The sequence below is a fragment of the Leuciscus leuciscus genome (assembly GCF_965113295.1).
Source record: "Leuciscus leuciscus genome assembly, chromosome: 19".
Taxonomy (NCBI): domain Eukaryota; kingdom Metazoa; phylum Chordata; class Actinopteri; order Cypriniformes; family Leuciscidae; genus Leuciscus; species Leuciscus leuciscus.
The window spans coordinates 8,207,469-8,219,923 of record NC_138743.1 but is presented as its reverse complement, the minus strand read 5'-3'; the positions used below and the strand labels follow the sequence as shown (position 1 = coordinate 8,219,923).

Below are 12,455 nucleotides of genomic sequence, written 5' to 3'. Positions count from 1 at the left end.
CTTAAATAATTTATGTCATCTTGAGGCCTCCTAATGCGCCCCAATCCCCTGGTTGACAACCGCTGAACTATGAAAAACTGTCCTAATGCCTAGCTAACTTTTAGTCATATGGGGATACAGAAGATGAACCTTTTTAAACATGTTTTATAAGGATTATATGAAAAGAAGAAACTGCATAAAAATTCCTAATGCATCTTAAGATTCTAATTTTTCTATACCATGCAGCTGAAATAAAAAAAATGTTTGATAGTTTTGTGAGCGCATACTGTCGAGTGTTTGTTTGAACTGCCCTCTCTGTCCCACAATGCATCGCGGCACTCGGCCTTTGAAAAACCGGCGCGGCTAATTCAAGATGGCGGAGCTCGAGCAGCTGTTAGACGAGAGTGAGTAAAATAACAAACTCCTCACTAAACCTTCACAACTCTCCTGCCGAGCATGTGTCCAATTTAAACGCGCTTTATAACTCATTTTACTCGCCATACATTTAAAGTGTTTTTCAATGTTATGAGTGGTGTTAAAATAGACGCAAAGTTATTAGCGCTGAGGCTAACGAGCTAACAGTTAGCTTTCAGAGGCTACTACTATAAATAAATATCATTCCTGAGGAGATTTTTGCCTTAAAATCCTGTTATAATCATTTATTTATAATCAGCACAAACCGTACGGCTGGTAGTAGTAGCGTGGTGTTTACAATACGGACAGGGTTGAACTTTACAGACATTTATAGGGTCGTAACTCGATGACAGCTGCTGGGTTTTGTTGTTCTTGTCAGTGTCAGTCTGTTTGTGTATTAAAACACTCTCCATATGATAAACAAACACGTTCCATATGTTCACAGCACTCTTCCTATGTTAAAATACGCTTTTTGTATGATGCAGTACTTGTTTTCGGATTTTATCTGGTTCATCAAAATAGTTATCAGTGGATTGTTTTGTTCCACTATCATATATACATTCTTTGTTGTATTGCGTTAGGGTGGATCATGATGTAATTCCTCAGCTTTGCTCTTCAAGTGTTGTTATTGCCATTAATTAATCATTATTACTGTTAATATTTGCAATATGAAGTGATTGCATATTGAGCTAAAGCAGTGATTTAAAATGACACATTGTTATTTAGTTAGTTCTATATGCAGCTTATTGTTACAAAGAGATTGTTTGTGGTTTCTGGTTGGATCACCATGGTTGGTGATCTAAAATAATTAGCCTATTCATTTATTTTGATCAACCAGGGTGATCCATCCAGAAACCACAAGCTGTGTCATTTATCACTGCTCTTGTTCAATATGCAATCACTGTATTGAAAGAGAGTGTTAAAAAAAAATGTCTAGAGCATTATTGATAGCATTTTTATTAAGAAGTTGGTCTTCTATTTTTCCAACTTTATTGTGGTGTTAAAATAGCTTTTTTGTTGAAATAGCTTTGAGGTGCAAGATAAATAAAAACGTAATTGAAATATGACCTAGGACTTTATCCTGAGTGTGTTGCATGGTTTATTTGTAAGACTTATTTCAAACTCTTAATCATATGTTGCTTTTGAAACCTTTATGTATAGAAATCGATCAAACTCTTTGTGCTCTTTTACCCTCAGGCTCTTCAGCTAAAGCTCTTGTAAGTTTAAGAGGTACGTCAATCTTTTGTTTCTGACATATAGATCGTCATTGCCACAAAATGCTTTTTTTCTTTACATCACCTCCACATCACCTCCACAGCTTAGTCATTTTTGGCACTTTTGTTTTGTTCTTCTACAGAAGGAAGTTTGTCTAATACTCTAAATGAGAAGAACAATTTACCAAAATCTCAGACCACCAGGGGACGGAGCAGTTATGTTTCTGTGGAAACGGTAAGTTGTCATCAATGCTTTATACTCTTTTCTGTCTTTCCAGGATTGCTTGCAATGGTAGCAGTTTTGCATCGTAGCATTTATTGCTCCCCAATGTCTCATGTCTGCTTTGTCCTTCAGCCAACAAGGAGCTCAAAGAGGAGTCGACTGTCGTGTGAGGATGAGGAGCGGCCTCTCGCCTCCAGATCTCCCAGGAGGAGCCAGAGGGTCACCGCTGTGCCTCAGGTGAGAGACGTCCAGGATGTGTTTTTAGTAAGAAGAATAGATGAATCTTTTGACATGAAGTTTGGTGAAATAGCATTTTCATTTTGAATGTTTGCCTTTGCAGAAACTTACAAATGTCACAACACCAGACAAAAGGGTTTCACAGAAAATTGGTCTGAGACTAAGAAACTTGCTCAAACTGCCCAAAGCGCACAAATGGTGCATCTATGAATGGTTCTATTCAAATATTGACAGGTATGTTTTGCCGACTTTATATTTCCAGTCATTGTGTGCGGTTCTTGTTCTGTTAAAGGGTAGAGTAGGCTAATTCTGGTTGTAACATTCTTATCACATCCTGATAGCAATCAATAATAGAAGTGGTCTAAATATTAAATAATGTACATATATCATCTGTGGATATCTCTGTCAGGACCTAGTAATGTTCGTCCAATCATTGCATTTGGTCCGTGATGTTCCACTATGAGTTGTTTCCTCTGACTCGTATTTATGCGTTTCTATGTCAACAACACTATCAATGCCGAAATAAATCTGCTGCAGTCAGGTGGTACAAATAAGAGCTCTATAAGTTGTTTACATTCATTATTATTGTAATGCTATGTGCTTTGAGACATGAGGTAATTTAACAGCGTCTCTTATGGCGCTATGCTGAATCTGCTTTGGCTGTGCGCCACCTCTGCGTTCATGTGTTTTGAAGGTTGCGTGGATTTGGAGATGCTCTGAAGGAAGGGTGGGATCTAATGCTTTCAAAGCTAATTTTGCTATTGCTAGCCGCTCTGAAATTGCCTACCCTACCTTTAATATTCACATTCTTAATTTTTTTATCATTTCGATTGTTGGAAAGTAAGAGTAGTGTCTCTCTCACATGAATAAGACATGTCATGACATTGCATTTCCATTCTAAATAGATTTTAATAGTAATATACTAAATACATTTGCTTTAATAGTCTGCTTGGTTGATTAACAGAAGTGCATGTCAATTTATAATAAATAAAAAATATCCTTTTTATTTTAAGCAAATTCTAGATAAATATTGTTTAAACTAAACAATATTACATAAATGGGATTTGCTAACATTTGCTAACTTTATTAGGTCTGTATCAGCATTAAATTGGATTATTGATCTACCACTAATATTTTAAATGATTGTCTTTCCAAATGTCATCTTTTTCATGTTCTTTAGGCCTTTATTTGAAGGAGACAATGACTTCTGCCTGTGTTTGAAGGAGTCTTTTCCCAATCTAAAGACCAGAAAATTGACAAGAGTTGAATGGGGAACAATCAGAAGACTTATGGGCAAACCTCGAAGGTTAACTGACTCCTCATTTTTTAACCTTATAGAGTTATCACGTAGAGATTAAAGCTGCATTAGAATGCAAATATCTTGCATTCAAATGCTTGGACTTGTGTGTTAATATATTATGTTTTTCAGATGTTCCTCAGCATTCTTCGCTGAAGAGCGAATGGCTCTGAAACAAAAGAGGCAGAAGATGCGTCTCCTGCAGCAGAGGAAAATCACAGATATGTCTTTATGCAAAGACTTGCCAGATGAGATTCCTTTGCCCTTGGTCATCGGCACTAAAGTTACAGGTGAGGATCTGATTATACACGTTTGATATCTGCCATTATCTGACGCTATCAGCAAAAGAACATTTCAAAATAGACTTTTTCTTAAGATTGTGAGTTTAGAAAGAGTGAACTTGATCAGGTGATGATCTAGTTTTCTAAGTTTTGCACTCTAGAACCATCATTTCTTTGCTTATTGTATAGGCAAATGAATGTCTTCATTTGCAAATGAAGCAAAAGAAAAAATTTACAAAATGAAATGGTTTGAATGAAGATAACTTTTTTTCCCCTCCTTTTTATTTTTTCTTTAAACACTAGCTCGTCTTAGGGGTGTCCATGATGGCCTGTTTACTGGTCAGATTGATGCAGTGGATACCAGTGCAGCAACATATCGCGTGACTTTTGACAGAAATGGGCTCGGCACACACACTGTTCCTGACTATGAAGTGCTTGTAAGAAAAAAACAGTTTAGTCATAAATGGCTGTTATCATCCAGTCTCTTCATTAATAACCTTGTCATTTGATTTTAATGGCTAACACTCTCCAATGCTTTCTCCCCAGAGTAATGAACCTCATGAGACGATGCCCATATCTGCTTTTGCTCAGAAACAGCGGCCACCTCGTTTCCAAAACTTTCTGACCCCACCCCGTGGAGCCTATCCAGGCTCAACCCAGTCCATCTTAATGGTAAAATAAAACTTTTAAAGATGTGTTCCTTGAATTAGTGGTGGTTAACTGGTGTGTCATTACCCATAAAATGTTTAGCAGGTCTGTTCTGCTAGGGTTGCATGGCTGCTGGGATAAAACAATGTTAAATGCTAGAGCTGTGCTATTAATCCTAAGTGATTTTCGATTTTGATTTTGGCTTCCAACAATTATGAAAACAAGATAGTCAAGGTAAAACGATTAGTGTGCCACTTTCCGTCTAGCGCACCTTCCTTTTCTTTACAGCGGTGCGCTTTCGTTTCTCCCTAAAATCCAAATTAGCCGAATAAGTTGTAAAATTCAGTCTACTGTTGCTAAGCTGTGGGACATTTTTTATATTCAACTGTTTAAACTGCATTAAGCTGCAAAAGAGACCCTGTTTCCCAGTCGGCTTTCTGAGTCTGAGCCGAATGCGGTTAAGCAAATGGTGGATAAGCGCATACACACAAAAATGTCAAAATGCCTTTTTGGAGAATATTTAAATTAACACAGTGGGTTATCTCTTAAAGGGACAATGTGTAGCTTTTTAGGTATTTTATTATCTAAAATCTATATTTTTATTCATAAATATGCCCTCAATGGTGTACAAATACCTATGCCAATGTTCAGACTAATCCTCGTAAACGAAGAATTTATTATCTTTATATACATGGGACGGGTAAGTCCACGGAGGCTTCCATGTAGTTCCGCCATCTTGAAAAACTATAATAGCAGAGAGGGACAAAAAGTACTAGGCCAACGCGTTTCCACAACGCGTTTCGTTCAGAGCCAGCGTCACGTGACTGAAGCCAGCAGAAGCGGAGGAGCAGAGCAGTGAGAGGTGCTTGTCACTGCCGCGGCAAGTTTAAAAGGCTGCGCTGCACGGTTATTTATACACCGTTCATTCATACATACATATGAGTCACAGGATAAGGAGTCCTCGTCGTCGAAAAAGTCCAAAATAGATCGTAAAAGGAAACGTGACCGGAGATTACAAAAACAAGGGTTACTGTCAGGATAGCTAATGCAGGAGAAAGCTTTCAAAAGAGACCCTGAAGTTGCCTGCTTTCTTCTCGACAGGTAAATCAATGTTACAGTCTTAATTACAAGCTTTTTTTTCATTGCTTGGTTGTGTACTTTATTATATAGACAGTCGAACATTAATAGTTAAAAGTTAAACAGGCTCTTTGATGAATAGCAGCTATTGAGTAAAGTAACGTTAGAGAAGGCTCTGATGATGATGATATCTAACAATGCACATACTTCAAAAAATATAACGAGTAAAGAAGGCATTACTACTAATTACCATAGTTAATGTTTTTGACAGTCAGTAGTTCATACTGTAACATTCTTTTTTTCGTTGTTTCAAGTTTCAGTTTGTTTTAAATAACAAACATGTTCACCCGAAGAAAAACTCGAAGTGCTATTATAAGACATCCTGTCATAGCTTTTAGGTACATAACAGCTACCGTAGATGCAACGCGCATTTGAAAAAGTGAGGCGCTGGAGAGCATTATTCATTTGAATGCAAAATACAATTTCACCACTAGATGGGAGAAATTCCTACACAATGTCCCTTTAAATAAACGTACAGTATTGTGAAAGAAAACACCTGTGTAACAGTGTCCGTGCATTAGCTCTTAAAGTGACAGCAGCCTAATATACCTGCAGCAGTCTGTCATTAATGATAATCAAACAACTAATGACAAAGGAAAATCCCCCTCTCCTCTTGACTGAATAACTTAAGTAGATTTAATAAGGTTATTTTACATTTTATTATATTTTTGTTGTAGGCTATTACTTAGCGTGACCAGATTTCTCAGATTGGAATAAGGGATGGACAGGCACCCTCCTCCCCACCCCACACATAAAAGTATCTATGACAATAACATTATATATATATCGCCTCAAATTTGGTGCGAGCAGAAGAAAAATTTCTCGTTAAATGTAAATACTTTTTTTTGACATCTTCGCATCCGACTTGATCTCTTCCACGCTCTCCATCACTGAAACACTGATGCCGGATCCACCTTCACTAATTACTAGTTATTCGATATTCAAATTGAATTGTGATTGGATAGTAATTTTGTTCTCCAAAATATACTATGACGTGATTGGTTAATGATCAGGCTGTTTTTGCGTGACAGAAGACTACTACTTGCACTATCGCTGAGCATTAAAGAAATTTTAGGAAAGATGAAATGGTGGACAAAGCATGATTTGGCCAGAGATGAAGTGTCCTTACACTATAAATAAAGCTGATTTACGGGACTGTCCCGGGAAAAAAGGCACGTCTGGTCACCCTACTATTGCTTATCTGAATACCACTGTTAGTACATCTTCCTGAAAAACCAAAAATACTGTTAATTTAATTTGTATTTTCATTCTGTTGTATTTATTTGTCTGTTTTGTTTGTCATTCGTTTCTTTGTTCTTATTGTATTGCTGATTATTTACTTGTCTTCTGTAATTGTTTTGAGAACCTTTTTCTTACGTTAGTTAACCATGTATTAGTTTTTGTCGATAATAAGTGTCGATAATTGTGATATTTGGCTAATTGTTCAAATTACTCATGTCGTGAAATAAGACTTTGATCATATCGTCCACCAATAATTATATTAAATAATCATGATTTCAATATTGACCAAAAATAATTGTGATTATGATTTTTGCCATAATCGAGCAGCACTACTAAATGCCAATAATTAAATGATACACTGTGCAGTTTGTTCTGACCTCAAGGTGTCAATGAGTCATTTAGAAACCAAACAATCAATCTTTAAAGTCAATTAAATTTCATATTAACAATTTTCTGATTGTTGGGCCATTTTATACATTTAAGGGTATGGGTGAAAAAAATCATAATAATTCTTACGGATATTTTCTTTTTCTTTTATTACAAACAATTTTGGTACAATGCAGGGTACCCACTTGATATTCAATGTAAAATATTGGTCCTTAACCAGAACCAGTTGAGAACCACTGACACAAATAACACATATTTAATAATTATTCCACCAAAATTTTTAGAAAAAATAATTGTAGTTCTCTTTGCTCTCTTCCCAGGATAATGACCCTCTATTCAGTCAGTCCCCCTGGAAAAGTAAACTGACAGGAACTGATGGAGAGACATTGGGTGGATTTCCTGTCAAGTTTCTTGTGCAAGTGGTGAGAATTGCAGTCACTAATGTTATCTATTTACTTGGCTTTCGTTTTACACAGAATTTTGTCATTTTGTTTTATTTTTCCTGTTAGACACGCCTGTCCAAAATCCTCATGATTAAAAAGGAACATATAAAGCATTTGAAGGAGATGAACACAGAAGCTGAGAAACTAGTAAGGCTGTCAGTAAATGACAAGAGCTAATATGGATTTGTTCTTTTGTAATGGTTGTACGGCAAGTAACTTTTTCCATTCTGCCTCTGCAGAAGTCCTATTCCATGCCAATTGGGTTGGACTTGCAGAAGAGATATGCCACAACAGTGCTGGACCTGGAACAACTCAACAAAGACCTCAACAAAGTCCTCCATGAAGTACAGCAGTTTTGCTTTGAAGTATGTGTTTTTTTTCCCCTCTCACTACATTTGCTCTCCAGATGTTCAGTTCTGGTTTTCTTGGTAATATTTTGGATATAAAACATGCATTCAAATTGTGTTCATTCTTTTATAATCTTCTCTGCTCAGCTGGCCCCAGATCAGGGCATGCAGCCTGCAGATCAGCCCAGTGAGCTGCGACGGCGCTGTGAAGAAGAGTCACAGGACGTTCTGCGTCTGAGTAACGCGTTGCCTGATGGAGAACAGCGTGTCCAGAGCCCCGGCCTCACTCAGCTCGTCTCTCGTCTCACGGCACTCCTCCTGCAGATCAGGGTACCAGCCTATAATGTTTACTGTTGCATGTCGTTTACAACAACAGAACATTTTTACATGTTCTGAAGAAAAAAAGATTTGTGCCCATCCTTATCACTAAAAATGCATTTACATAGAGACCAGACAAAGAACTTGGGAGTCAGGATTGCCATGATCCAGCTTAATTAATACTAGCTTAACCAAGTTGTTTGTCCTGCTCTATCAAGCACATTTACATACTACATGTACAAAGGATCCTGATCATATTTTTCTCGTTATTTAATGCAGTGTTTGGCCGAGGGGGGAGACTTGAACTCGTTTGAATTCAAATCACTCACAGACTCTCTTAATGACATAAAGAGTTCAATAGATGACTCCAACCTCAGGTAATACATATTTTGCTTTGTTTTTCCCATTTCCCAGAACTCCAAACATTCATGTGCTTTGCTTTTAAAACACTGTCATCTACAATAATCTGTCTTCTACAGTTGTTTTCAGGATAATGTGGAGATCCATGTAGCACACATACAAAGCGGTCTGAGCCAGCTGGGTAACCTCCATGCTTTCTCTGCCAACAACACCAACAGAACGTGACTGAAATAAACTTGCACGCCTCCCGGGAATCCGATCGCAAATGTGGATAGCAACTCGCCTCCTCAGATCACCACTTTGTTCTTTTGTGTTCGTTCTGTTTGACGTTATGGAAGGTCAGAATGTTTGTTCATTAACTGTACCTGCAAAAGTAGTGTTCAAATTCCATGCCCGAGGGCACCAGTGTGTCTTGGATGATGTTCGACTAGCTAGTAAAAAAAAAAAAAAGGAGTGTGAAGTTTTTTTGAAGATGTAAATGTTTGACACAATTTCAGATGTTACTCACACTCAATTTGATATTTATGTTTCCCCTTATTTTTATTATTATTGCTGGTTTACAACTAGGGTGTATGCCGAGCAACACTACTTGCTGGTGCAGTTTGTTTGATGCTGTTTTGCATAATTTTATTTCCTCTGTTTCTTTCTCGAAGTGCTTAACTTTGAGTGTCCTGAGAGAAGAGGTACTGTTCTGTCTGTTTTAAACTGTTCTGTATGTTTTAAATATGTACATTGTAGATAACTGTACAGTTCACTCAAAATATATCAATAAATCGATCATATATAGGGTAATGTGGACATTTTTGACTTGCCAGATTTAGGTATTTTTGCAAAGAAACCATTCTGTTTATACAAGGCCTATAATAGACAGCTGTGTGGAATAAAACAGTTTGTCTTGTCCTTAGAACAAATAATCACCCAAATGCCCCACTGGTGTGTTTTTCAATGCGGTAGTTTTGTGTTTTTTTTTGTTTTTGTTTTTTTAAACCTGTAAGTGTATGCATGACACAAAACATTTGTAAATAAATTGATTTATATTATCTTCATAAAGGCTCAGAGTCTGTATTTTGGTGGTTTATAGAGATTTTTATTATGAGTGTAGAATGTCTCCCTTTTACCCCCATATTGTGTAATAATCACATACATAATATACAATAATATCTGAAATATACAATAAATATCTGATTTTCAAACCATAAATGTTCTTCAAAGCTTCAGATAAAGTCTGTGAAAGTAAAAACTTAAAAAGCTAAATGAACGCGTTAAAAATGGCTTCTCTTTCCCAATCTGAGTCAGAATCTGAGAACTCGACAGCTTCGCTTGCTCTGATGGGAGAAAAAGTTCCAAAACTTCCTGGCTGGACCTTGACTGGTATGTTTTGGACAGAACAGGCAATGTCTTTGGGGGAGGATGAGGACATCATGAAGTTATTCTGTGATGGGAGAGGAGGAATAACCACCTTCATCTCTGGCCCAATGGTTTTGTTCGGTGGGAAGTTGTCGTATTCCACCAAAAATTGCTTCATTGTAGACTTAGCATGGCTTGCGGCCGTGAACTGTCCATGTCCCTTCGGATACTGCTGTGTGTAATTGCGTGGCACCACAACGCTCAGGTGATCTGTTTTGATTTGGTTCTCCTCGGTTCCGCTGAACATGCATGGAATCGTGGTTGGGTCGTATATGTCACCTTTCAGGGTGCAGATCTTCTCTTCTGAAGAGCTGATCATCTGTTGACTGAAGTTGTCCATCGTGACAAACTTTGGTGTTCTTTGGGTCTCCAGGCTGGTGTGGTTCTGATGTGTCGTAAACTGGTTCATAAGGAGATTGTTGGGGGTCAGTATACTTCCACTGGTCTTGTTGGGAACAGGAATTCCCACCTGGCGCCGTGACTTTGCCCTTCGGTTCTGGAACCACACCTGAAATAGAAAATGAACACAGTTTAGGAGCCTGATGCCATTCAATTATCTACAATATATTCAGTGAACAGAAAACCACATTGGCATACATTCACACAACTGTAGAGAAGTTGGGGGCTTGTTGTCACTTTTCCTAAAACTTAACAATTGAACTGTTCTCGAGACATAAATAAGGGAATTTTTTATAAATGTTGGGGCAAGCTGTTATATATAATAATTGCATAGAAAAGTGTTTTGTTTTACTGTTTAAATTTTGATTAAATATTTCATACAGATCAACTTAAATACATAGCATGTTACATTTATGTATGATGGCTTTTTTTTTCAAACTTTAAATAGAATGTAATATTTCAAACAAATTCTCAGATAGCCTATGTGTCACATCTTCTTGACCCATCTGAGTTCAAAGTTTGTTGAATAAACTAAAACTTATTCCCTGGCCAATAAAATGTTTAAGCTTTTGTAGACGTTAAAACAAACGTGTGACAACTAGCCCCGGTGTCCCGTTTAATGTTAAGCAGGTATTTTCCTGAGGAACATTGCAAACAGAAATCTCACCTGGATTCTCGACTCTGGCAACCCGGTCAGTGCCTCAAGTTTCTCTCTTAAATAAATATCAGGGTATTTGGTGTCCAAGTAAACTTTCTCCAGGACGTCAATCTGCTGTTGCGTGAAGTTGGTGCGTTTTCTGCGGTGCGTAAACAGGCTCGCGCTGTCCGCCCTGGAGGCGCCATTGAGGAACTTCATCCTGTCTTGAGCTGCGTAATCTGAGGAGAAACACGAGAGAAAATTATATTATTTATTACTCAGTCACTCTCAAATGCATTTCAAGAAAGATTCCTGCGTAAACACCCACCTGTCGTGTGCATATTAGTCCTTTCCAAATCTGCGGTTGGAAACAGCTGGAATTGTTTTAAGTGTCCATTCCCAAGGTTTCCATGCACGACTGCCATTGTGACCTAGACCTACTCGTGTCCAGCATGCAATAATTTGACTATCCTTCGAACTGCATTATATATCCAGTCAGCCAGCCTTCCCTCAGTTGATCAAAGTGAAGCTGAGAGGCGGCAGGACGCAGGTGTGAATTTTTGACATTCGTGGGCCATTTGCATCTGTAAAAGGTTCGTGTGTGGGTTTAATGGGATCTCCACCCGAATACACATGACTTGAAAAAACATGTACGTGTATTGTTGGGTTGAGATGTTTCCATGATCAGCTCCTTAGATCAGTTTGCACTTCCTGCAGACTGATCACCTTTTTATACAACATCTTGTAGAAATGCATCAGAACTTATATGGGTCTTCCATTGGGCCCTGCATATTTTTTTTTTTTTGAAAATACTCTTTGTAGACATGCATCAGACGATCCTGTCATTTTTTAAATGTAGCCTATCACAAATGTATCCAACAACAACAAAAAATCTGTAATATTTTCACAAAATAATTTTTGAAATACTTTTTAAAATTACTTTGTGATATATTTCTTATTAGCAGAGTTTTATATTTTTTAAGAATTTAATTCATATTTTAAGATTAAAAGGCTGGGGTCTGTTACAAAGGTAAAAGAACAAAGCTAAATATGAATGGCAAGAGAATGCAAATAAACTTTTAAAGTGGCTGTCATTTAACAAACAGAAATGAGCAACCCCTGTGACAAAAAAATTCATAGTCAAAGAAACAAAGTATTGTGGTTTATATATATATATATAGCATTGATTGTTTTGAATGGCATGAAAAAAGCATGTGTCATATCATATGGATACATTTGGCCTGGATTTTAACCCTCATCTGAGAAGAACCTGTACTGTAGAGTCCAAACAGTCGCTCCACTGAATACTTGCGAAATAACAATAAACTAAACTAAAGAAAACACATTTGCTGTACTTTTGCAATAATGCTAATGTATGCACTCCTTTAATCCTCTTTTGTCTTGTTTTGAATGCCTCCACTAGATGAATTTTTTTAAAACTTTGATCAGATCCAGGGCCACAATGATTAACTCACCTATTCATAA

General features: G+C 37.3%; 2 protein-coding genes across 2 annotated transcripts; one reads left to right on the top strand and one right to left on the bottom strand.

Annotated features, from left to right (window-relative positions):
* Nucleotides 1-308: 308 nt before the first annotated feature.
* Nucleotides 309-9,577, top strand: lin9 (lin-9 DREAM MuvB core complex component). The gene is made up of 15 exons (XM_082147005.1): nucleotides 309-383; nucleotides 1,591-1,623; nucleotides 1,751-1,842; nucleotides 1,963-2,067; nucleotides 2,171-2,301; nucleotides 3,248-3,373; nucleotides 3,497-3,654; nucleotides 3,949-4,082; nucleotides 4,192-4,317; nucleotides 7,380-7,481; nucleotides 7,569-7,649; nucleotides 7,742-7,867; nucleotides 7,997-8,179; nucleotides 8,447-8,544; nucleotides 8,647-9,577. Exons 1-15 carry the CDS (start codon nucleotides 353-355, stop codon nucleotides 8,750-8,752), a joined length of 1,632 nt encoding a protein of 543 aa, XP_082003131.1. The 5' UTR covers nucleotides 309-352; the 3' UTR covers nucleotides 8,753-9,577.
* Nucleotides 9,578-9,623: 46 nt separating this feature from the next.
* On the bottom strand, nucleotides 9,624-11,653 carry mixl1 (Mix paired-like homeobox). The gene is made up of 3 exons (XM_082147006.1): nucleotides 11,299-11,653; nucleotides 11,001-11,209; nucleotides 9,624-10,442 (listed from the first exon to the last, which is right to left on the bottom strand). The coding sequence occupies exons 1-3, from the start codon at nucleotides 11,393-11,395 to the stop codon at nucleotides 9,777-9,779; spliced, it is 972 nt and encodes a 323-aa protein (XP_082003132.1). The 5' UTR covers nucleotides 11,396-11,653; the 3' UTR covers nucleotides 9,624-9,776.
* Between the last annotated feature and the right edge of the window lie 802 nt (nucleotides 11,654-12,455).